Here is a 25,828-nt window from a genome sequence, read left to right on the forward strand (position 1 = left end):
TGAACTGTTAGACTCTAGATATGCAGAGGAATTTCTAACTTCTGACATACCTCATAGGATTTTATAAATTTGTTAGTCTTGGAGTATGAAATCTTTTGAAAAAATATAACAAGTTCTTAAGAATGGATTCTCCTAGTATTTAAATACATTTTCTTCTAAATCACATTTGTGTGTGTGTGTATAAATACTAGTATTGGGGCTTGAATTCAGGGCCTGCACAGTGTCCCTTAGCTTTACTGTTTAAAGCTGTTGCTCTACCACTTGATCCACAGCTCTGCTTCTGGTTTTTGCTGATTAATTGGAAATAAAAGTCTCACCGACTTTCCTGCCCTACCTGGCTTAGAAACAAAACCTTCAGATCTCAGACTTTTGAGTAGCTAGGATTATAGGTGTGAGCCACTGTCACATGGCTTTAGAATTTTTTTTAGTTTATGCATTTTCTTTCTTCCCTCCTTCCTGTCCTCCTTCAACATCTCTCATGCATAGATAAAATTAATTTAAATTTCTATATTAAAAAAACATTAATTTTATTATTCAATTAAATTCTAGATCTTGTCTTGTTCCAAAAGGAATTTTTAATTATTTATGATATATAAAAATCAATAACATTCATTGAAAATTTTACAGAAAAATACAGATCAAATATACACATTTCTTTAGTCTCATCTTGAAAAACATCTGAAGGTTATCTTTTATATGTTTAGAGTTACCTGTAGCATTTTATGAAGATAAAATTTTATTTCTAGGGCACTTTCATGCTTATTTATAAACAACTTTAAAAATTAGTTATCTTTAAATTTTCTGTTTTAATTCAGGAGTAATTTTATCTATGTATAAAGTACATAATCTTCAACTTGTAACTCTGCTGAGTAATTTCAAAATTCTTTTTCATATTTACTTGAATTTTAGAAACTTAGAAATATAGAGATTGTTCTCTCATTTTTAACTATCAAATAGGTAGGACCGTTGAGAAAATTAAAGAAATTAAAATTATGAGAAATGGAAAGGAAAAATATTTGAGAAATAATACTAGGCTCATAAGTCAGCACCTGGAGGTATAGATGATAAATGAGTTTCTTTAGTTTCTAAAAACAAAGTGAATTTTCTAATAAGCATATTTAACTTCAGATTTGCCTTAAAACAAGAAGAGGAAAAGAGAAAAAGTGCAGAACAGTTTTATGAAAAAATTAAGGACCAGTTAAGAAAAAGTGAAGAGCAGTATAATAAAGAAGTTGAAATGAAGCAACAACTTGAAGTCTCTGTTAGAACACTAGATATGGAATTGAAGACTGTGAGAAATAATTTGAATCAGGTATATTCATATTTGATAAAAATTTTCATATTTTTACCTTGATCAATATTAACTTACGATATACCCTTATATTGTGGGTCACTTATTGAGTGAGATACAGTGTGAGAATGTATTATTTGGTAATTTCATCATTGTACAAACATCATAAGCTTGTGTGTATACACAACAGGGCATATACCTCATTGGGTATGCAGGCCATTGTCCAAAACAGCATGTGGCATATGACTATTATTTAGGTTTAAAACACCTTAAATATAAATCATGACATTTCCAGCTAAAATTCTTTTAAATGTTATCATCTGATAGGATGTTGAAGATATTCTTTCATTTCCTAAAATGAAGGAATGGAAGGTAATTTTGGTTTAATCATTTTTAGGCATTTTTTTGTTAAAGCACAGCATAAGTAGCTTGGATACTATAATGAAACTATCAATAAACATTTTTTTTCTGACTTTTCCTTGTACTTCTAATTAAGACCCATTTTTGCTTTTTCACAAGTTTAGCTATCATGTATACAGTTAAACTTGAAATTAGTACCAGCAATAGTGTCTCATGCCTATAATCCTAGATACTTAAAAGGCTGAGATTTGAGAATCCCACTTGGAAGCTAGAGTTCTGTGCCACATATCTCCAGTTAACTGGAAGTAGAGGTGTGGCTTGTGTTGTAGAGAGCACCAGCCTTGAAGGAAAACTTAAGGAATAGCACCTAGGCTTGAGACTTCAAGCCATAGTATTGGCACATTTTCCATCCCTTGTAGTTAATGCTGCATGTACTAGTCCTCTAGAAATATGTTAGGCTGACACAACTTGATGGAACTCCACAGGGCTTGTTTTCCAAAGAAAAGTGTACCATTAAGAGAAGTACAGCCGGGCACCGGTGGCTCACACCTGTAATCCTAGCTACTCAGGAGGCTGAGATCTGAGGATCACAGTTCAAAGCCAGCTGGGGCAGGAAAGTCCATGAGACTCTTTTTGTTGTTGTTGTTGTTTTTTGTTTTTTGGTCCGGTCGTGGGGCCTGAACTCTGGGCCTGGGCGCTGTCCCTCAGCTCTTCAGCTCAAGGCTAGCGCTCTACCACTTTGAGCCACAACGCCACTTCCAGCTTTTTTCTTTTTTCTTATGTGGTGCTGAGGAATCGAACCAGGGCCTCAGGCATGCAAGGCAAGCACTCTACCACTGAGCCACCTTCCCAGCCCGTCCATGAGACTCTTATCTCCAAAAAACCACTAGAAAACCGGAAGTGGAGCTGTGGTTCAAGTGGTAGAATGCTCGCCTTGAGCTGAAGAGCGCAGGGACAGTGCCCAAGCCCAGAGTTCAAACCCCACGACCAACAAAAAAAAAAAATTTTTTTAAAGCGAAGTACAATAAACTTCCCTAGATGTTGTGTTAAAAAAAAAAAAAAGAAAGAAAGAAAAATACACTATGTTGAAAATGAACTTTACAACTCTGCCCAGGGAGGAGGGGAGGGAGTGGGGGCCAGGAAGGTGAGGAGGCAAGGGATGGTAGGGGAAACACAAAGGAGGGGGTAACAATGCTTGATAAGAAATGGACTCATAACTTTGCTCATGTAACAGTAACCCCTTTGTACAATATCTTTACAATAAAAAATATATATTAAAAAAAAGAAAAACTTGAAATTCATAAGGGGTAAAGGTCATTAATGCTTTAAGATTATGCTCTTAATTAAGCATTTAGGTCCTTCTCCCAATAGTAGGAGACTAGAAACTCAGTGAAATTCTTCTCTAGGTTTTAGAGGAACGGAATGATGCTCAGAGGCAACTTTCTCGAGAACAAAATGCCAGACTATTACAAGATGGAATCCTGGCAAATCACCTTTGCAAACAAAAGGAAAAGGAAATGATGCAAAAGAAAATGAATGCTGAGGTATTTTCTTTATAGTCATTTTCAAATGTGTGTGTATTGGTATGTGTGCGTATTTATTTACAAGCCAACTATGTGCTGCATCTTAGAAAATGTAGAGGATTGGTTTTTTGGCTTTGTTTTTTTTTTGGCTGGTCTTGGGATTTGAACTCTGAATTTGGGCTCTCTTCTTTTGCTCAACACTAATGCTCTCCCACTTAAGCCACAGTGCTATACTTCTGGCTTTTTCTGAGTAGTTTATTGGAGATAAGAGGCCTACAGATTTTCCTGCCTAGGCTGGCTTCAAACCATGATCCTCAGATCTCAGCCTCCTAAGTAGCTAGGATTACAGGCATGAGCCACTGGCACCTGGCTGCAGTGCATATTTTGGAGGAGGTTGCATTTTTGTCCCATTGGATAAAGTAATGTTCTCAATTCAACTCCATGTTGACATTTCTTTTAATTTTTTAAAAATTTTGTTTTTACTGTAGTTGGTCTAAACTTCATGTAATGAATCTGTGAATCCAGTGGGCTTACAGTATAAGACTTCTTTGCATTTCTGTATTTGTAACAGAATTAACTGGCTTGGTAAGAAAGCTCTCCAAGTAGAGTCAAAAAACCTGGAGGGGCTGGGAAGGTGGCTCAGTGGTAGAGAGCTTGCCTTGCATGCCTGAGGCCCTGGGTTCAATTCCTCAGCACCACATAAGCAAAAAGAAAAAAAAAATGGGGCTGGGAAGATGGCTCAGTGGTAGAGTGCTTGCCTTGCATGCCTGAGGCCCTGGGTTCGATTCCTCAGCACCACATAAGCAAGAAGAAAAAAGCCGGAGGTGGCACTGTGGCTCAAGTGGTAGAGCGCTAGCCTTGAGCTGAAGAGCTGAGGGACAGCGCCCAGGCCCAGAGTTCAGGCCCCACTACCGGACCCAAAAAAAAAAAAACCTGGAGAAAATCTTACATCTAGCCCTTCACCATGCCCTTCTCATAGCATTTTAAGTCATTTCACTGATACAGGTAGAAGTGCCTATGTAGGTATAGAGTGCCTAGCTTTACTATTTACCAATAAGTATAATTGTTCCAACTTTTAAAATCAAGTGTGAATTGAATATTTTCAGGAAAAGAAAAGTATAATAACTCTGGGGAAATCTTGGCTGTTCAAATATGTGTAGACATGGGCTGTCTGTGGGTATACACCTGTTTTAAGTAAGTCTTACTCTATGCCTTTGGTCTGATGTAATTCAAAAAGGGCTTTTCTAATTCTGTTTGTTCCATTTTTCTTTCTTCTTTCATTTGTAGTCAGTTATAAAAGTTTTCATAGTTGGGCTGGGAAGTTGGCTCAGTGGTAGAGCGCTTGCCTTGCATGCCTGAGGCCCTGGGTTCGATTCCTCAGCACCACATAAGCAAAAAGAAAAAAGCCAGAAGTGGTGCTGTGGCTCAAGTGGTAGAGTGCTAGCCTTGAGCTGAAGAGCTGAGGGACAGCACCCAGGCCCAAAGTTCAGGCCCCACGACTGGACCCAAAAATAAATAAATAAATAAATGTTTTCATAGTTATAAAAATTACATTTACCGATGAATGATAAATTTATCTGCCAAAATCTAACCCATAATAGGTCTACATGTATTTGAACAGACAAAATTTTCCCAGAGTTTTTAGTTTTTCTTTTCCTGGAAATAATTCTATAACATATTCTATTTTTTCAACATTTTAATATAGTCATTTATTAAATGAGGGATAAAGCCAGAGACACCTACACAGGTTTGACTTGGCTTAATTTGGTTTTTTGAGACAGGGTCTCACTCAGGTTACTGTGTAGCCTGCTCTTTTCTTTTTACTTTCATAGATTCATTTACTAATTAAATTTTTGAAAGTTTGGAAATTTTACTTCTGTAAGCTTTGAAGTGAAGTTTAGATCTATGAGATTTTTTTTGCAGCTGGATATTTATTGCAACCATTTCATTTTTTTTAAATGTACAGTGATTCTTTAATTTCAGAGGAAATTGTGATCACTAAATACCTCCTTTGTTTCACTTAGGTTTCTTTTAGTCATGAGAAAGAAAAAGATCTGTTGCATACAAATCACAGATTACAGGATGAAATTGCCATGGTAAGACTAGAAATAGATACAATAAGAAGTCATAACCAGGAAAAGGAAAAGAAGTATCTTGAGGATATTGAAATTGCAAATGAAAAAAATGATAACCTTCAAAGGACAATAAAACTAAATGAAGAAACCTTGACAAAAACAGTATTCCAGTACAATGGACAGATTAGCATTCTCACAGCTGACAATGCAATGCTAAATTCCAAACTGGAGAATGAAAAACAAAACAGGGAAAGACTGGAGACAGAAGTTGAATTGTACCGCTCTAGACTGGCAGCTGCTATCCATGACCATGGTGAAAGCCAGGCATCAAAGAAAGAACTGGAACTGGCTTTCCAGAGAGCAAGAGACGAGTGGTCTCGCTTACAAGATAAACTGAATTTTGATATTTGTAACCTAAAAGATAACAACGAAGTTCTTTCCCAGCAACTTTCTAAAACTGAAAGAAAATTCAATAGCCTAGAAATTGAACTACATCACACAAAAGATGCTCTTCGAGAAAAGACTTTAATTTTAGAACATACACAAATAGACCTGACCCAAACACAGAGCCAAATGAAGGAAATTGAACACATGTATCAAAACGAACAAGGTAAGGTAAATAAGTATGTTGGAAAACAGGAATCTATAGAAGAGAGGTTATCTCACCTACAGAGTGAAAATACCTTGCTTCGACAGCAATTAGATGGTGCTCACCACAAAGTTGACAGTAAAGAAAAGACATTAATTAATATCCAAGACCAGTTTCACAATATCATAAAAAAACTCCAAGCTGAAAGTGAAAAGCAAAGTCTCATGCTTGAAGACAGAAATAAGGAGTTAATCAATGAATGTGATCATTTAAAAGAACGATTGCATCAATATGAAGATGAGAAAGCAGAAAGAGAAGTAAGTATCCAAAGGCAATCTTTTTTCAAACTTTCTGAAGGAAAATCCAAAGGAATAGTTTACTAGGGCTAACTAAACAGCTTGATTATATTGTCTAGTTCAATAAAAAATACATAAATTAGAAATGCATTTATCATAGCTCTCAGAAACATACCTTGTTTCCAACAAATACAGCTTAGATCTAATTCATAGCACAAAGAAACTAGATATTTTAGCTCAGCATCCTTCACTGGCCAGGTTTAAGCTCCTCGTCCCTCTGCTTCTCTGAAGCTCCCCCCTCAGCTCCTAGTCCCATGAGGATCAGGGGCTCTGGACATTCATGTCAGAAATTGTTTGGACCAATCAGAATACTCTGCCTCCACAGGAGAGTGTGGCCTGACTCTCGTCTTCCTAAAGAATGCTTAACTAGAAGGCAACTCAGAGTATTCTTACCAAACTCAGGCTCTCAGCAGCTGATTACTGTGCAATTACTTTGGAAGCAGAAAGCCCAGAGAGTTTCTAGAATATCAGTTATTTGGATATTCAAATAAAAATGTTTTCTGTGAAACTACAAAGAAAAAAATTAACCATGTCTGAGTAGAAGAGTAGCTAACTGCTCTTATGTTTTCATTTACTCATTGTACATGTATTTTGAAATAGCACACTGTACTTCATTTACTTTTCATTTTCTTGTACATATATTTCAAAATATCACACTATTATCTTATACATGTTTATGTTTATGTTTAATTTTTTTTTTCTGGTACTAGGATTTGAAAACTCAAAGCCCAGGTGTTGCCCCTTAGCTTTTACACTCAAGGTTAACACTCTTACTATTTGACCATACCTCTCCTTCTAGCTTCCTGCAATATAAGACAGTAAAATTAAAGTCTGACAGGCTTTTCTCCCTGTGCTGGCTTTGCACTGTGATCCTCAAATCTCAGACTCCTGATTAGCTAGGATTACGAGTATAAGCCCATAACAGTAGTACTGAATTTGAAATCAAACAGGAAGGGACAGATACTTTTTTTTTAAGATAGACTTGGCAGATGTTTTACTTTGTGTGAAGACATTGTGTTACCCATAAAAGTTTTAAGAAGTTACAAAATGATAATACACATATACTGGTACTAATGGTCTTATACTACTGAAATACTTTTTGTTTTATGGGGTTTGGTGGTAGTGATATGGTAATGGGTTTTTGTTTGCTTCTACTGGCAGTACTAAAGATTGAACTCTGGGTTTTTCCTTTGCTAGGCAAGTGTGCATATACCATTTCTGGCGCTTAATGTTGTCCCTTACCTATTTCATTCAAGGCTGGTACTCTACCACTTTAGCCACAGCTCTCCTTTCACATTTTTGCTGATTAGAGATTAGAGTCTCATAGGCCTTCCTGCTGGGGCTAGCTTTAAACCACAATCCTCAGATCTCAGCTTCCTCAGTAGGTAGGATTACAGGTATGAGCCACCAGTACCTAGCCAGCAATGCCATTTTTTATTTAATCTTCCCACTTGCCATTTATTGAACCCATTCACAGGTAACTCCCTTAGATTTTTCATTTTAAGGCTCATTTGCTGTCAAATAAAGGATATAACATTCTCAAGTGCAAATTCTGTGATTTGTTAACTTGGCATTCAACCTCTACTTTAAGGCTAATGAAGTGTGGTAGTTATTCATTTACCAGCAAGAATAAATAAAATGAGTAGAGGAAAATTTCTAGCTGAGATCAGGGTAGGAGCTGAAAGCCAGGTTTCTTGCAGACCTCGATTTTATTGTGATACAGGAATCCATTAGATAGGAAGAGAGGATTGGATGTATGAGAAACTCTGGAATTCATTTCAGCCTTAATAAAAATAGAGAACTAGGCACCGGTGGCTTATGCCTATAATCCGTGCTACATTGGAGGCTGAGATCTAAGGATCTCAGTTTGAAGCCAGTTCAAGCAGAAAAGTCCAAAATACTCCTATCTCTAGTTAAAAAGCCAGAAATGGAGCTGTGGCTTATGCAAATGAATGAGTAAATGAATACATACATACATACACACACATACATACATACAGAAAAATCGTCCCACAATGTAGAATGACTAGTCCTTCACATGCTCATTTCTTTAAATAGTTCATTAAGTGTTGCAGATTCATCAGGAAAGGATTAGAAAAATAGCTAAATAGTCTCTAAGACAGAAGACACTCCTTCTGTATCCTTCCCTGAACTAACTAATAGATAGGAGCATTATCCACATGAGGAGATGATGACTTGATGTATATGGTGATATATATTAGAATCTATTAAGAGTTAAGCATTATCAACCTACCTTTATAATAAAAAATGATTTCTAAAAATTGGTAACATATCTCACCAGGTAGTTGTGAGACAACTTCAACAAGAACTGGCTGATACTTTAAAAAAACAATCTATGTCAGAGGCTTCGCTAGAGGTTTCCTCACGGTACCGCCTTAATTTGGAAAATGAGACCCAAGATTTAAGGAAGAAATTAGATCAAATTAGAAGTCAAGTATGTATGAAGCTTAACATGTCAACTCTGTTCTTCTAAATCTGTACAAATAACATACTATATGGAAGAGGGTTTTTTTTTTTCTTTTGGTTACGATTGGGGCTTGAACTCATAGACTTCAGTTCACAAATTTCCTTCTGGTACCTCACCTCTTGAGCCTTCTCCAGCCTGGCTTTTTGCTAGTTAATTAGAGGGAGTCTTGTAGATTTTTCTGACCAAGTGGGTTTCAAACTCCAGTTCTTCTATTTCAGCCTCTTGAGTAGCTAGATTAAAGACATGAATTACAACACCCAGCTTAGTTTTAAAGTAGTAATTTTAGTAGGCACTTTTATTTTGTGTTTCCTTTATAATTAATATTATAATCTTTTTTAAATTCACTTATTTCTTAAACTGATACTTATTTTTCCATTTTTGCTATAATTTCATACATTGTTCTTTAAAATACTTATCCTTAAGGTGAGAAGTATACAGCATTTTTACATAATTGAGAAACTTCTTTTTTTTAGAATGTGTTTGTGACTTTATTTATTTATTCATTTTATTGTGAAAATACTGTACAGAAGGTTACAATTACATGGGCAAGATGAGTACATTTCTTATCAAGCATTGTAGTCTCCTCCTTTGTTTCCCCTTCCCATCCTCCCCCACCCCACCCCCGCCACCCCCACCGAATCCTCCTCTCCCCTCCCCCCCTCACCAAAGTTGTAAAGTTCGTTTTTCGACATAACAACTTGAACATCTCATTGTTGCAGTGGGTCCACCTGTAACCCTATTTAAATGATTTGTTTTTTCCCTTCCCCTCCACAAATTATACTAACATCAAATACAGTGAAAACAGGGGTTATACCGTGGGGGAGGGACATACAAAGCAATAAAGAAATAATCTTATAAATGTGTTAGAAACAATCGCATGAAAGAAAAAAACATTTGAATACAGATCTTAGGGTTCATTTCCCTAATATCAACTTATCTGACCTTTTCTGCTTGACTCAGACATATACTAGTTATTGCAAATAAGGGAAACCACGGGACCTATGTTTCTTTGGGCCTGGCTTACTTCACTTAATATAATTTTTTCCTTTGCTAAAAATTAAGACTTTTTGTTGTTACCTCTTGCCGTAGTGAGGTAAGGCAGATAAATGACAGGATAATGTTTCATAGACTCTCCCAGAAAAATGTCCCATCACTTTATCTTTACTTTCGTTAAGTACATTTATTGTATATTTATTTCATGATAATTCATATAGAAAGGCTTTTACACTTTCCTCAGAAGTGCAAGTATTAGCCAGAGGATTAGAGCCAGCTGTCATCTCAGATAGTTGGAGTTTGTGGCAGTAGGATCTCAGGTCAGAGGCAGACCTAGACAACTTAGTGAGACACCGTCTCCAAATATTTTTTTTTTAAGATGCCAGGACTGTAGTTCAGTAGTAGAGTACTTGCCTAGCATGTATGAATTCCTAGGTTCAATTTCTCAGTAATAGAATATACAGGGAAAGAAACAAATGTTTTAGGGTAATCTAAAACCTATTTGAAAAGCAAGGAGTTTCTTTCATTTTTCTTTCACTTTAGAAATATTATAATAGCATGTGCACTCATTTACAAGGTATTTTGTAAGCATGTTTTTATTTCCGTGCTATTTGAGTTAATAGGGCTGAATTCTCTTCGGTCCTTTGTGTCTTTTCAGGTTTTTGTTGTTGTTTAATTGCTTGTACCATCACTCGGGCTTGAAGTCAGAGCCATATATTCTTTTAAGCACTTTATAGACATTCCTTAATTGAATATTTCCAGTAATCCCATGATATAAATGCTGCTACCTCCCTTGCACAGATAAAGAAACTGAGACACAGTGTCTCAGTGCTCAGGGTTACACAGTCGGGATTTAGAATGAGACATTCTGCCTTTGGTGCCCAGTAGCAGCTGAAACTATTCCATGGGCTATCTAATTGTCAATGAAGTATGAGTTAAGATCTGTTGCCACTTATAATATCTGAGTCTTAAAAGTAGTTGATGAGTTTGGTACTTGTAATACAAAAATATAAGTGCTTATCATAGGCAATTTTCTTTCCATTCTACCAATTTGTGTACCTGATAAAATATAATTGGAAACCAAGAATTATGTGTCTATCCTAAAGCAGTGATCAGTAACTTTTTTAGTATTATTTTGGGCTCTGTGAGCCATAAGATGCTTGTTGTATTAATATGCAAATGAAGACATATAACAGGTTTCCAGTAACCTTGTAGCACAGAGCAGGATGGACAGATTGATACTGGATTATTAATAAATATTTATATTATTTGTTTTAGCTGCAAGAAACCCAAGATCAACACACAGAGGCTGTTCGATGTTCTGAGAAGATGCAAGATCATGTTCAAAAGTATAACAGCAGTATATAAAATATTTGAACATGTATAAAACACATAAGCAATTCAATATGAAAATTACATCAGTTGTGGTAATAAAGACGTTAGTGACACGAGGGGACGACTTCAACTATAAGTTATCTGAAATGCATCATTTATAACTTAGAGCCTGTGTTTCATGTGCATGAAGGCCTGGGTTCAGTCCCCAGCCCCCACAAAAAAAGAAAATAGAAATGTATCAATTTTTCACAAGATCTACAAAACATAGCTAGAAAAGCAATCAGTTTAAATCGGCTGCTTTTCAAAATGTGAATAATTTAATTACTTGTGTGTTGGGAAGTTTTATGGGATTTCTAAAAATTGTAAGAATAATTAATTTTAAGGTATCTATTTCAGACTTGAACTTGAAAATTCCAAGTTAAAAGTTACATTAAAAAAGCAATCAGGGAAAATCGAAGAGCTTAAGAAAACCCTGTTAAATGCAGATTTGGTAAGTCATTCTTTAACTTATTTGTTTCATACTGAAAAGGAAATTTTACTAATATATAAGAATATTTTAGGCAATATGAAAAGCTTCAGTATAGTATTCATATTAATATGCTATTAGCAGTAAAAATCCTCCTGAATTTATAGAAGTTGACTATAAGTAGTTTAGTAGTAAAATTTTAACTTAGAAAGATTGAGATAATATAAAGCCCATATTTTATACCCATCTTATTTAGTTTATTCATTACTCATTGATGGGCCTGTGGATTATATCTGCATTTCTGCTATTCTGGAGATTGCACTGTCTGAGGTCCTGGTACTATTTCATAATAGATACTAAAATTCTAAAAAATTTAAGTAATTATTCTGAGTTTCTATTGTAATCTAACTTTCAGTGAGGGTTTAAGAATGAATTACTTATAATTTCTATACCTCATCAAGAATGAATATGGGCTGGGAATGTGGCTAATGATAAAGTGTTTGCCTAGCATGTATGAAGCCCTGAGTTTGATTCTTTAGTACCACATAAATAAAAAAGGCTGGAAGTGTTGCTGTGGCTTAAGTGGTAGAGTGCTAAGAAGCCCAAGTCCTGGCCAAAAAAAAAAAAGAATACTATGACAGGTTCTGGTAAATCACACCTGTAATCCTAACAATTCAGGAGACGGAAGCAAGCCCAGGCAAGAGAGTCCATGAGACTCCTATTTCCAAATAACCTCCAAGCCAGAAGTAGAGCTGGGGCTCATGTGATAGAGCACCAACCTTGAGTGAAACAGCTAAGGGCTAGCACCCATGCCCTGAGTTCAAGCCTGAGTACTAGCAGGAAAACAAAAAAAAAAAGGAATACCAGGCCATTTTTTCCAAAGAAATACATGTCACTGGATTGTGAAGAAAAGTTGACACGAAGTAGAGATGGATGCTTGTTCTGCTAGGACTCTTGGAGTATCGTACTACTCCTGGCATTGTAGGGTCAGAAACTAATTTTTTTTCCTATCACCCTTGTTCAGCTGCCTTTCAGAGACTTAACAGTCCAATTTCAGAGAAGACATACATATGACAGAAAGCCACACACAGAAATAAGTGTAAATGTAAACACTTTTAAAAAATGCACATAAGGGTAAAAATCTTTATCGAGTTTTTGCAATTTAAAGTTGCAGGAAGGATAATGATGAAAGTGTACCACAGATTTGAATTGTTTTAAGAAAAGTCATCATTGTTTGCAGTTTGTCCTGCTTGGCATCAGGTTTCCAAACCTGTCTTAAAAATATTATTCATGAGCACCTGATAAAACATTTATAAAGAGACTCTAGATTTTTTTTCAGATGCTATAGATTTTTTAAACATTATTTTTCATTGTTTTTCAAAGTCTGAAGACAACAAGGAACAATTGAAGAGACTTACTGAGCTGAAACAATCTCTTGAAGACAGTTTGGATCAAGAAAAGAAGAGAAGTGGTGAATTAGAAAAAGAGCTAACTGGGTAAGATTTCAATATTTCTGATCATTCCAACAAATCAGTAGTTAATTGATTTAACTATTTTACTAAAACACAATTTTACTTTGTATCTTCATTTTCATCATTAAGCAATTTATACTCTTTTGATTGCCAAAATAATTACATTTGCTCTTTAATGATTCTGAAAATAATGGCAATGCCTTTGGACATGTTAGTTGTATTTTTCATCAACCTTGAATTCTATTTCTGAATACTGTTTTGTTTTGGTTTTTTATGCCAGCTTGAACTTGGAGCCTGGGCACTGTCCTTTAGGTTTTTTACTCAAGGCTGGTGTTGTATCATTTGAGCCATACCTCCATTTCCAGCATTTTGCTGGTGCTTAGAGTTAAGAGTCCTGTGGATTTGTCTGCCTGGTCTTGCTTCAAACCTTGATCTCAGATCTTAAGCTTTCACTTAAACCAGTAAAAAGCTGGAAGCCAAATGACAGCATCCGGCCATGAATTAAAGCCCCAGTACTGACACAATAATAATAATAATAATAATAATAATAATAATAATAATATAATTCCCCTATCTCCCAGCTATCCCTCCTGTCCCGAGTATGCTATTGGCATATAATCTATTCACATCCTCCCATAAAATATGTCATCCTTAGGTTACTTATTAGTAACTAATGTAAATATTATATAAATAATTGTTACACCATTTTCTTTAGGGAACAATAGCAAGAAAAAGCATATATCTGTTTAGTACAGATGACTTTTTTTAAGCATCTGTATATATGAGGGCTTGCCTCATATATCTCACACATCCAACATTGTACTTAAAGAATAAAATAAACTGTTGTTTATCTCCACCAAAGTAAAATAATAAATGTTTTCCTGTGGTTGAAACCCCCAACTAGACTGTTTTTCTATTTGCTGAGAACTTGTTTGCTCTGGTTCTGATCAATTCAACTCATGTGACTGTCATTTAATGTCATTTCAGTATTTTCCTTTCAGATAATGTGAGGTTAAGACAAATGAGAGGCTCGAGAAGAAATGTATTCATTACCTTACTCATGTAACTGTAACCCCTCTGTACAACATCTTTACAATAAAATAAAATGTAAAAAAAAAAGCAAATGAGAGGATGCTAATTTATAGATTTCTTTCCTTTTATATGATAGAATGTAATACCTGTTATTAACCACTCTAAAAACTTCTTTCCCATCTTGCAGATTTAAGAAACTTTTTACAATGACAAAAAAGAAGTTAAATGACCATGAAAGTGGGGATTTCAGTCTCCTTGAAGATTTAAAAAGCAGTCAATTTGAAATGGATATTCCAGCTATTATGCTAATACAGAAGGTAATTTTCACTTGATTTGGAGAAATATAAATTTAATGCATTGAGCAGTGTCAGTGAACTTTTTTAAGCATATAGATTTGATACCAATGAAAACTCATTTTTCTATTAAAAAAGCATATTGTTGATTCTTTTTTGTGTGCCTAGACTTTATTTTTATCACAGGAAGCCACTTATTTTAGCACTTAACATGTAAAGAGGCTGCTGATTAGAAACAGATAGTGAAATACCATTAACTTTCTATTTTTTTATTTATGTCAGTCTTCCTTTGATTTATCTCTTATACTACTTTTATTATCACCTACTATGCAGCATAATCTCTTTTCCAACAGGTTTCAATAGTATTTTTTTTTCCTTATGCAAAGAATCAGAAGATTGCAAGAAAATGCCATTCAGTTGTTTTAAAAAAAAGTATGAAAGTGGTTCACACCTGTAATCCTAGCTACTCAGGAGGCTCAGATCTGCAGATTGCAGTTCAAAGCCATCCCAGGCAGGAAGATCTGTGAGACTCTTATCTTCAGTTAACAACCAAAGCCAGAAGTGAGGCTGCAACTCAAAGTGATAGAGTGCTAGCATTGAGCAAAAACGCTGAAGGACAGCGCCCAGGCCCTTAGTTCAAGTCCTAGGAACAGCACAAGAAGTGTGTGTGTGTGTGTGTGTGTGTGTGTGTGTGTGTGTGTGTGTGTGTATCACTAAACTTTCATATAGATATAGATATAGATATATGGATTATATATCTATATCTAAACTTTTATACTGGAAGATGCCACAGCTGCCTCTTTCTTGGAATACAATTTAAATCAATATAAAACACTTCTAGTTCAGAAAAAGACTAGTGACCCTGGAATCCATTCTCACATAAGATTCATTAATTAAAATCTTATTCTAAGAATCTTGAGGTATGTGTTTGTTATTGCTGCTGGCCCAAAATAACGCAATATCATGGCCCTAAAATGTCTTTAGGAATTATAAGGAATGGAGATGCTGGAAAAGGGTAACATATTTTTGTAATAAGAGAGACTGAGAAGCATTTTAAGACAAAGACATGAAACAATTGCTGAAAATCTAACATCAAGTGGATACTTTAATAACCAATGTTGAGCCTAAAGAATGTATTTTTTGTAGTTCTTGGAAATTTTAACCATATTTTTTTCTGAATAATTAAAAGAGACCACATCCTGGTAATCTAGAATTATAGTTTGTTTTATAGCAACTAAATTTATGTCGAAACTTATTAATGTTTCTGTTTTACACTATTGTCAGACAACTCCCTTTATTATCAACTATATTATTTTATTCCTGCAGATTGATGATCTTACAGCAAAACTAGAAACTGCATCTTCCAAATGTCTACATCTGGATAAAAAAAATCAGTTTCTTCAGCAAGAGTTACTGTCTATGAAAACTATACAAAACAAATGTGAAAAACTAGAGAAGAATAAAAAGAAGTTGGAACAACGAATAGTAAACCTCAAAAGTCATATAGAAAACAATATGATGGAAAATGGTCAAGTAGAACAGTATACACGGGAGATTGAAGAAAAAGCAAGACAGGATTTAGTGGATAAACTAAAACAAGTCAATCTGTTTTTACAGGTTATACATTTATAATGTGCTTCAATTCAGTTCACTACAGATTGTATTTTCAATGTTTACATTGTAGAGGAAGACATCTACTTCCCTCTGCTGTAAAGCAATTTGTTTCATGGATTTCTAGGAGGATGACATGTTCTTTTAATTCTCTCGGGTTCTGTCATTATTCTAATTCAATTTTCTTTCAGAATAACAGTATTTAATTAGAGAATCATTTGACTTTTGGGGGGGGGGGTGGCGTCCAGTCATGGGGCCTGAACTCTGGGCCTGGGCGCTGTCCCTCAGCTCTTTAGCTCAAGCCTAGCGCTCTATCACTTGAGCCACAGCACCACTTCCGGCTTTTTTTTGGCTTATGTGGTGCTGAGGAATCGAACCCAGGGCCTCATGCATGCAAGGCAAGTGCTCTACCACTGAGCCACCTTGCCAGCCCCTCATTTGACTTTTAAAACTAGTTGACATAAAACAAGATTAAGAAGAAAAAGTATTGGCATGGAAAATTTTTACCTTACTCTTAAACTAGTCTAAAGTTAAATTGTTCAATTTTGAAATTTTTGAACTGATTCCATTTTTTTGTTTTTTTGTTTTTTGGGGGTTTTTTTGTTGGTTGTGGGGCTTGAACTCTGGGTGCTGTTGCTCAGCTCTTCAGCTCAAGGCCAGGGCTCTACCACTTGAACCACAGCACAACCTCCAGTTTTCTGGTTTATTGGAGATAAGAGTCTCATGGACTTTCCTGCCAGTGCTGCCCTTGAGCCACCATCCTCAGATCTCAGCCTCCTGAGTAGCTAGGACTACAGGCATGAGCCACTGGTGCCTGGCTTCCTTTATTTTTTTAATTATCATATTATATGAGTACTAACATTAGAATGACTCGGTATTAGCTGGGTGCCTGTAATCCTAGCTATTCAGGAGACTGAGATACGAAGATCGCAGTTCAAAGCCAGCCCCGGCAGGAAAGTTCGTGAGACTCTTATCTCTAGTTAACCACCAGAAACCAGATATGGCGCTGTGGCTCAAGTGGTAGAGAGCTAGCCTTGAGCTGAAGAGATCAGAGGCAGCGCCCAGGCCCAGAGTACAAGCCCTATGACCAACAACAACAACAAAAAAAAGAATGACTCAGTGCTAAGGATTTAGTTCAGCATCAAAGTACTTGCCTAAGTATATACAATTCTTTGAGCTTGATCCCCATAATGCAAAATAATTATTTTAATAATTTATTTTTTTAAATCATTGTTAAAATTTACATTACATACAGTTGACATTGATGATAAATATTCTACTTATTTTTCACATTTTTAAAGTTGCTGTCTGATTACTGACTCAAATAAGGGAATAAGGGCTGGCGTGGCATGATTCAGAGTCAAGTACCTGCCTAGCATGCAAGTACTTGCCTAGACAGGCAAGCAAGCAGGCAGATAAGTAAGTTATAATTATTATTAAGTTATAATTATTTTTAAAACATATTCTCTTAATCTGATTTAGACACAAGCAGCATCTCAAGAAAATTTAGAGCAGTTAAGAGAGAATAATAATGCTTCAGTAAGAAGTCAGATGGAACTCCGGATTAAAGATCTAGAATCTGAACTCTCTAAAATGAAAACTCAAGATGATTTTAATAAAATTGAAATAGAAAAATACAAGCAGCTCTATCTTGAAGAATTCAGAAGTAGAAAATCATTGTCAAACAAACTAACCAAGTAAGTTGAAACACGGAAAAATCATAGAAAATAAACCAAGTATTTATTTTATATAGCATAATTTTTAATGAATCAGCTCACTGACTTAGTAAGCAGTAAAAGATAAATAGTATGATTTCAAAAATACCCTTAAAGGCCGGGCGCTGGTGGCTCACGCCTGTAATCCTAGCTACTCAGGAGGCTGAGATCTGAGGATCGCGGTTCAAAGCCAGCCCGGGCAAGAAAGACCATGAGACTCCTATCTCCAATAAACCACCAGAAAACCGGAAGTGGCGCTGTAGCTCAAGTGGTAGAGCACTCGCCTTGAGCTGAAGAGCTGAGGGACAGCGCCCAGGCCCAGAGTTCAAGCCCCACGACCGACAAAAAAAAAAAAAAATACCCTTAAAGGTTAAAATTTTAGTTCAAAATAATTTCCTTGTTTTACATGGCTTTTTCCCCTTAAAATTCTTATACAACTAGTCAGGATCTATCAGTCTTAAGCTAAGTATTTTTGAAGTTTTTTATTTTTTTAAATTTATTTTTGTATTAGAACTGGAACTTAAACTGCTCCTTACCATTTTCTCTCAAAACTGGTACTCTTAACTACTAGAGCCACACCTCACTTCTGGCTTTTTGCTGGTTAATTGGACTTTCCTGGGTCAGCCGGCTTCAAAACTCAGTCCTCAGATTTCAGCCTCCTAAGTAGCTAGTATTTAAAGCATGAGCTACCGGTGTCTGGCTTTTTTTTTTTTTAATAGAATTTCTTGTCAACATTCCCTGAAACAAATATTAACACATCTAATTATCTTGAGGAAGATTAAGCATTAAGTACCGCTGTTTCTCTTTCTCTGAACACAGTCTGGTACTATGATGTTTTTGGTGTTGACACTAGTGGTACCTGTGGACACGCTGCCCTTTAAGTCATTTTTTAGATGTAATGGAGGCATTGCTGTGACACAGAGAACTTAAACACAAGATGAAGGAAAACATAATCATTCCTTGGTCAGTGTGAGGGCATGTGGAAGACAGAAAGAAAGGACGTTTTCTCACCTTTGCTGCTTTGCTAACAATATGCTGAGCTTGTTCTTTTCAATCACCAACTCAACTTCTCCTTTTTCCATAAGGGTTGTTGCTTGGAATTATTCCTCAGTACCAAATGCTTAATTTCTTCCATAAAAATAGGTGGACTGTACAAATAGAGAAAGCAAATGTTTGAAAATGTTCTTTTTAATCCATAAACCACTTATTAAATACAACTATTTCAGGATTTTTTATACATTTACATATTTTTGTATATTTGCAGGCATTTTTTGTATATTTAAGGAGTGAAACATGATATTTTAATATATTCATATACAGTAATATGGAGATTTTAATCAAGCAAAGTATCCATCACATCACTGGGAGTCGGTGGTTTACACCTATAATCCTAACTACTCAGGAGGCTAAGATCTGAGGTTTGTGGTTCAAAGCCATCTGAGCAGGAAAGTCTGTGAGACTCTTATTTCCAATTAACTACCAGAAAAGTTGGAAATAGAGCTGTGGCTAGAGTGGTAGGGCACTAGTCTTGAGCAAAAAAAACTCAAGGACAGTACCCAGTCCCTGAGTTCAAGCCCCAGGACCGGCATCATAAGTGAATGAGTAAGTGGATGTATTTCAAATGTCATACTCCAGGATCTTCTAGTATGGCCTTTTCAGAAGCCAGCACTGTTAGCTTTTAAGTCATGCAACTGGATTGCCATTTCCATCCCTCTGATAAGTCAGAATTACTGGTTAGGAATATATGTCCCTTAGACAACTTTAAACTAGTATTTGGATCTAATAGGTATGCTCAGCATTTCCAGTGTTGACACTTGGATGAGAAATTCTATCTACTCTTATGACAGCTTTGTAAGGTAAATGTCTTGGGTCTGGTAGGGAAGAAGGAGATGGCAAGCCTTTGCCTTTTACACTCTCCACAGGACTAATGAGAGACTGGAGGAAGCTAACACCAAACTTTACGTGGAAGAACAGCAGAACAGATCGTTACTAAGCACACTCAGTGCACGGCCCATCCTGGACTGCCCTTGTGTTGGAAATCTTCATAATACTTTGGCACTCAACAGAAGTTTTATTCCAAACGAAAGCTTAGTGCTTCCTACCTTGACCTCACAACCATCGAGTAAGAGCATGGAGAACTACTTGACCAAGGTCAGTTACCTTGTCTCTTTTCCTTCAGCCTTCAGATTTCTGTTTGTCAGTTTCCAGTTTGTAATTTCATGAACAGTATTAAATATTTTAGCCAGCTTAGGCATATGTTAAAGATCACAACAGTCTACATTAATAAAGAAAACAAATTTTAACAACCCTTTAAATTCCCAGAGCAATTGTTTTCAGTCTGCAAGATTTAGGTGGAGTTTCTCCCCCTTGGACTAGGGGGCATAGTTAGTGCCCAGATAGGTATCCAGTGTGATTAACATTCTAACTACAGATGAAACCATAACTGAATATTTTAACCAACGTGTGTATATGTTAAGGAAAGATCACAACAGTATGTTACTAAAGAAATGCCATGCTTGCTATGGGAGTACAGAAATAACTCATTCAGTCCAGTCACCAGCACAGCTCTTGTAACTTTAGAAGGATAAAGAGGCAAAGGTAATGCTGTCTTACCTAAGATGATACCAGTTAAGATATCCTCCTTTGTGTGTGTGTGTGATGGTACTCGGGCTTAAACTCAGAGCTGGGCACTGCCCATTATCATTTTTGCCCAAGGCTGACACTCACTACTTGAGCTACAGCTCCATTTCTGGCTTTTTGGTAGTTGATTGTCAGTAAAAGTCTTAAAGACATTGCTGCACAGGCTGGCTTCATACCTGTAGCAGCCTCAGATCTCAGCCTCCTGAGTAGAATTACAGGTATGAGCCTCAGTACCCACTGAGGTATACTCAAATAGTCTTTTAAATAAAGATGAGGATATTTATTATTTATTGTTGTTGTGTGGCTTGAACTCAGGGCCTGCGTGCGGTCTCTGACCTCTTTGCTCAAGGATACCACTCTTCCACTTTAAGCCACAGCTGCACTTAGTTTTCTGGTGGTTAAATGGAGAGATGAGTCATTCAGACTTTGCTGCCAGGCTGGCTTTCAACCTCAATCCTCAGATCTCAGCCTCCTGAATAGCTAGGATTACAGGTGTGAACCACCAGCACCTGGCTTGCAGACTCTTATTTGAAGGCCATATTTTCTAAGTGACATACCATTCCTTTGGTAATATCTTTTGTTTAACTTCAACATTGTAATTTTTTACTCATTTCAGGTGCAGCAGGAGTTAGAAAAAAGTATTACTAGAGAACTAAAGGAAGGTATGCTTCAAAAATCAACTAAATTTAGATTGATTTCTGATATGTTATAAGTAGAAAATGGTATCCATTTGTGGCATCCTTTTGCTTTGATTGATAGATTTTTTTACATTAAATATTTTCTCACATTCATCAAGTAAAAGATAAAAGTTTAAACATTTCTAATGTATAATATTCTCCATTCTTCATTTACTCATGTTCCATATTCCTGTGTGTGTGTGTGTGTGTGTGTGTGTGTGCCTCATTTACTCATGTTCCATAGTTCTGTGTTTGTGTGTGTGTGTGTGTGTGTGTGTTGCTACTGTGGTTTTAACTCAGGGCATAGGCACTTTAGCTTTTTCTTTCAAGGCTGGCACTCTACTACTTGAGTCACACCTCTGCTTCCAGCTTTTTGCTGGTTAATTGGAGTTAAGAGTCTCACAGACTTTCTGCCCAGGTTGGCTTCAAGCCTTGATCCTCAGGTCTTAGCTTCCTGAGTAGCTAGGATTATAGACATGAGCCACCAACACCTGACTTCCATAGGGTTTAAAAAGTAAAACATCTAGATATCTCCTATTTCTTATTTTCACGGGTCACCGTTGCCATCACTGTGAGACTGCTCAGCCTCCACACTGAAACTGTACTTGGAAAATAAAAGCACCAAAACCTTCTTGGATTCCTGGCCACAAAACCCAGACTCATCCAGCAGAACTTAGCCAAGCAAACAGTTCATAAAAGACTCCTCGACCAGTAGAGTTTTAAACCTCTAGGCTTTGACATTGGTTTACATTTTGCCTTCAGAAACTCCCATCTCCCTTGCTTGAAGTTTGATCCTTGTCTTGTGAGACAGCCTTATCCCCAACTATTTAACCATGCTCTCCCAGAGCACCAGCCTCACTGGGCCACTTGAACTACCACAGAGCTCTCCTTACCTCTACTCCTTCTCACTTCCTTTGTCTTTACAGTATTTAGGTCTCGTATTTAGGACAGTATGTATAGAAATTGCTTCTCTTTCTAGTTTGTGTTTCATTTTGTTTGGCTGTTGTTGAGATGAGATCTTATTATGTAACACAGACTGTCTTTAAACTTAGGCCAGTCTGGTCTCAATGCTTATCATTTGGCTTCAGCCTGCCAACTACTGGGATTATAGGTATGTGCAACCATGCCTGGCTAGATATTTTTGTTTGTTTGTTTGACTAATGAGTTGGTTGGTTTGAGTTTTCAGTTTGTTTGATTTTTGCTTTTTTTGCTGTGCTAGAAATCAAACCCAGACCTCATATGCAATAGGCAAGGACTTTACTACTAATAATAGACTATATACCCAGGCCCTATTTGTCTGTTTGCAGTGGATTATGGTATAAAGTTACTGAGCAGCATCCTGCATCATCTTCATTCTGTCATTCCAGTGCCTGTCATAGTACCTTCACATGTGATTGTTGAATAAATGAAGCATAAGGAAAATAGAAGCTTTGATTCTTAGCCAAAATGTTCATTAATCCAGTGCACAACCATGAGCAAATAAATCATGATTGTGTATTATAGTCCTATAAACATAATTTTCATTCTTACTAAACACTGATAACAGTCCTTGTAGTGACTCATGCTTTATGAAGTATAAAATCTTTGAGATAAAAAACATGCTTGAAACTAGTTACTTTGATGCATATATCCAACTACTGGGATAGACAAGGCAAGGAAAATCAAGAGTTCAAGGCCAGTCTGGGCAAAGTTAGTGAGACCCTATCTCAACAAACATAATAAAAAAACAAAAGTGCTTGGGGTGGAACTGTGGCTTAGTGGTAGAGTGCTTGCCTAGCATGCATGAAGCCCTCAGTATAATATAACAGAAAAAGCCAGAAGTAGCTCAGAAGTGGCTCAAGTGGTAGTGTGCTGGCCTTGAGCAAAAGAAGCTCAGGGCAATATCCAGTCCCTGACTTCAAGCCCCAGGAATGGTAAAAAAAAGAAAAAAGAAAAGAAAAAAGTGCTGGCTGTGAGGTTCAAGTGTTAGAATGCTGCTCATTCCTGAAAAAAAAGGATGTGTGTGTATGTGTATTTTATATATATATATATATAGTGTATCTAAACATATATATGCACACTTACAAATAATTCATTTTTCTCTCCAGCTGCTGCTGAACTTGAATCTGGATTCTTTAGAGCCTCTCCCCTAAGATCTACTCCTAAATCGAGTCAAAATCTCAAGTCAGAAGTATCTCAAGGATATGTAGAGATTCTAAAGAAGAAATACATGATCTGAAATGTGTCTTTTATTTATTGGACTGTTTCTATAACATTTTAATTGTACTCCATTAAATAATGTGAAAACCTTACTAAAGGAAAATATTTTTAAATCATACATTGTATGATCAGAATTTATATAATAGTTTTATATAATTAACTTCTAGGCAGCTTTTGAAGTGAAAACTAAGCACCAATGAGTTTACATACTTAAACTGACCCAAAGCCAAGCAACCAGTTGTCATTAATTCTTTATTGAAATAAAACATTGCTTTAGTATATGTATTTTTTCAGCTTTCCTAACTATGTATGTGGACCTAAAGATTTACACGGACCTGTCTTTGGTCGTCTGGTACTATAGCTACAGTTAGCACTTTAATGTATTACAATTATCAAATGTATTTTTTTATTTTAAGCACTAATTTATAGTTCCTATGGAGAAACAACAAGGCTTTTCACCTTCTGTTTATCTGTGGTTAATTTTTGGAAACAGTCTTAAAATTAGAGAAAAGTTCCAAATTATTGTGCAAGAGTCTTCCCCTCTGAACCACTTGAGCTGGTATATGTCATTGTTCCTGGGTATTTTAGTGCATATTTCTTATAAGTCAGAACAAGTCTACATAACTACAATATAGTCTTTATAATTATAAAGCTAAGCTAATATATTCTATCATTCAGATTCTTTTCAAGTTCTGCCACTTCTCTAGTTTCCTGTAAAGCAAAAGGATCATCAGTTAATGGGTTTCACTTAATTATATTGATTCAACTTTGGCACATTATTCAGTCTTTTCTTGACCTTTAGTACTTAAACCTTTAGTACTTTGCTCCCCACTTACCCCTCACATTCCAGGAATCACCATTTGTTTCAGGAGAAAATCAACAGATTATATTCAGTGTCAAATAAATTGCTCTATTTTGATATTTTTTTGAACTTGTCTTTTGAGGTAGAATTCATTTTATTATCAAATTTAGATCATGTTTTGGGGGCTTTTTGGTGTGGTTTGTTTTGTTTTGTTTTGTTTTTTTCACAAGTATCACAGAAGCGATTGATTTTTCTCATTGCATCTATCATGTGGCCTATTTTTATTTTACCATTACTGGTGAGTTTAACATTCATAGCTACACATATCTGCTACATTTCTCTTTTATTCAGAATTTGCCAGCTAACTCAATGATGTCCTATATAACCAAAGAAATTACAAGGTTTTTTTTTTTTTACACTGATTCATTGTTCCCCTGTGAGCCATTTTTTGGTTGTTGTTTTGTTGTACTTTTTGCTTTGTTTAGTCTTATTTAATCTGGGACATTTCCTGAATGCTTCTTTGATTTTCATGACATTTGTATTTGTGAGTAGGTCCATCATTTTGTAGACTGCTCTTCAGTTTTTTTCTCATAGGTTACCTCATGATTGAATTCATACAGCATACAGCACTTAGACCTTCTTCCCCTGGTCTGATGAATTAAGCAGCTATGATGAGGAAGGCCCAACCTCATTTCGCCCTCCCCGCGTCACTCCGCCCCCATGTGGCCCCGCCCCTCTGCAACGGACTGAAAGAACCCCTAGGCAACCGGTGCATAGGTTGGGGAGCTCACGTGGCTGGCAGTTGCTTTGCCTTCCTGGGATCCCACGCGGATAGCTGTTATTTGAAGCTTTCAGTTAACAGCTTGAGATGAAGATACCTGGTGGTCGTTGGTAACCTGGGCGCTTGCCTTTGAAAGCCATCTTTCCTTCAGCTCTGGGCTGCAAAAAATCTTCCCTCAGGTCCTCTGGAGGTCTAGGTCACCACAGCGGGCCCTGGACATTGCAGCCTCAGCCACACCTTCAAAAGTGCTGCTCTGTGCCACTGTATACAAGGCAGGAAATGTCCCGTGGGAAGGCCAGGCTCCCTGGCATACCGGAAAAACTGACACAGGTAAGGGACCAATACTACATACCACTTCTCTGGTTCTAAACATTGTGGATCAAAGACTTCCTTGTTCTCTTGTGGACCATTAGGACATAATTAGCATAATTAACAAGGGCAGAAATACCTGTTGGTTCCCTTGAAAAAGTAGGAAAGTTTGAGTAGGGAGGTAGCAATACAATTCCTGCATTTCTCTCAGGTAATACTGCTCCTTGAACCATGCAACTCATTTTGCCACTTGGCTTTTCTAACACCACGTACTACATCATAAGCTTTTCAAGCTATAGTAGGCACAGCCCCAAGACTGTGCAGGGACAATAGAGAAAATACATTTTTAGGGAGCATCATTTGCAGTACTAGATTTGGAACTAAAGTTTAGTAATTTCCTGGGTTGCCAGGTGGCTGACGACTGTAAGCCTAGCTACTTAGTAACCTGAGATCTAAGGAACTCAGTTCAGAGCTAGCCTGGGTAGGAAAGTCCGTAAGACTTTTTTTCTTTTTTTGGGGGGGGGAGGTCCAGTCATGGGGCTTGAACTCTAGGCCTGGGGCGCCTCAGCTCTTCAGCTCAAGGCCGGCGCTCTCACTTGAGCTACAGCAGCACTTCCGGTTTTCTAGTGGTTTTATTAGAGATAGGAGTCTCTCGGTCTTTCCTGCCTGGGTGGCTTTGAACCGCAATCCTCAGATCTCAGGCTCCTGAGTAGCTAGGATTACAGGCGTGAGCCACCGGCGTCCAGCTCCATAAGACTATCTCCAAATAGCTACACAAAAATCCAGAAGTGGAGCTGTGGCTCAAGTGGTAGGGCATGAGC

The 25,828-nt window shown here is 36.7% G+C and overlaps 1 protein-coding gene and 2 long non-coding RNA genes across 12 annotated transcripts in view; 2 read left to right on the forward strand and 1 right to left on the reverse strand.

Annotated features, from left to right (window-relative positions):
* Ankrd30a (ankyrin repeat domain 30A) overlaps positions 1-23,396 on the forward strand; it is a 62,403-nt gene extending 39,007 nt beyond the window's left edge. For 4 of the 6 annotated variants that reach the window (XM_070020806.1, XM_070020808.1, XM_070020807.1 and 1 more), the window contains 13 exons: positions 1,129-1,312; positions 3,058-3,195; positions 5,199-6,155; positions 8,497-8,649; positions 10,954-11,024; positions 11,407-11,500; positions 12,860-12,972; positions 14,168-14,297; positions 15,600-15,890; positions 17,367-17,581; positions 19,522-19,750; positions 20,856-20,901; positions 23,004-23,396. In XM_070020806.1, coding sequence (XP_069876907.1) covers positions 1,129-1,312; positions 3,058-3,195; positions 5,199-6,155; positions 8,497-8,649; positions 10,954-11,024; positions 11,407-11,500; positions 12,860-12,972; positions 14,168-14,297; positions 15,600-15,890; positions 17,367-17,581; positions 19,522-19,750; positions 20,856-20,901; positions 23,004-23,134 — 2,752 coding nt within the window. In that variant the 3' untranslated portion in view covers positions 23,135-23,396. The remainder of the gene's footprint in view (positions 1-1,128; positions 1,313-3,057; positions 3,196-5,198; positions 6,156-8,496; positions 8,650-10,953; positions 11,025-11,406; positions 11,501-12,859; positions 12,973-14,167; positions 14,298-15,599; positions 15,891-17,366; positions 17,582-19,521; positions 19,751-20,855; positions 20,902-23,003) is intronic. The other 2 variants (XM_070020811.1, XM_070020810.1) reach the window with 2 other exon arrangements.
* On the reverse strand, positions 8,643-19,994 carry LOC138825976 (uncharacterized). Its single transcript, XR_011371541.1, has 3 exons — positions 19,760-19,994; positions 18,611-18,747; positions 8,643-8,912 (listed from the first exon to the last, which is right to left on the reverse strand). It is a non-coding gene; the product is annotated as an uncharacterized lncRNA (long non-coding RNA).
* A 1,351-nt stretch (positions 23,397-24,747) lies between the features above and the next one.
* Positions 24,748-25,828, forward strand: part of LOC138825978 (uncharacterized) — a 34,908-nt gene continuing 33,827 nt past the window's right edge. For all 5 annotated transcript variants that reach the window (XR_011371545.1, XR_011371546.1, XR_011371543.1 and 2 more), the window contains exon 1: positions 24,748-25,028. This is a non-coding gene — a long non-coding RNA (uncharacterized lncRNA). The remainder of the gene's footprint in view (positions 25,029-25,828) is intronic.

This window comes from Dipodomys merriami, unplaced genomic scaffold, assembly GCF_024711535.1.
Source record: "Dipodomys merriami isolate MVZ:Mamm:240054 unplaced genomic scaffold, mDipMer1.0.p SCAF_14, whole genome shotgun sequence".
Taxonomy (NCBI): domain Eukaryota; kingdom Metazoa; phylum Chordata; class Mammalia; order Rodentia; family Heteromyidae; genus Dipodomys; species Dipodomys merriami.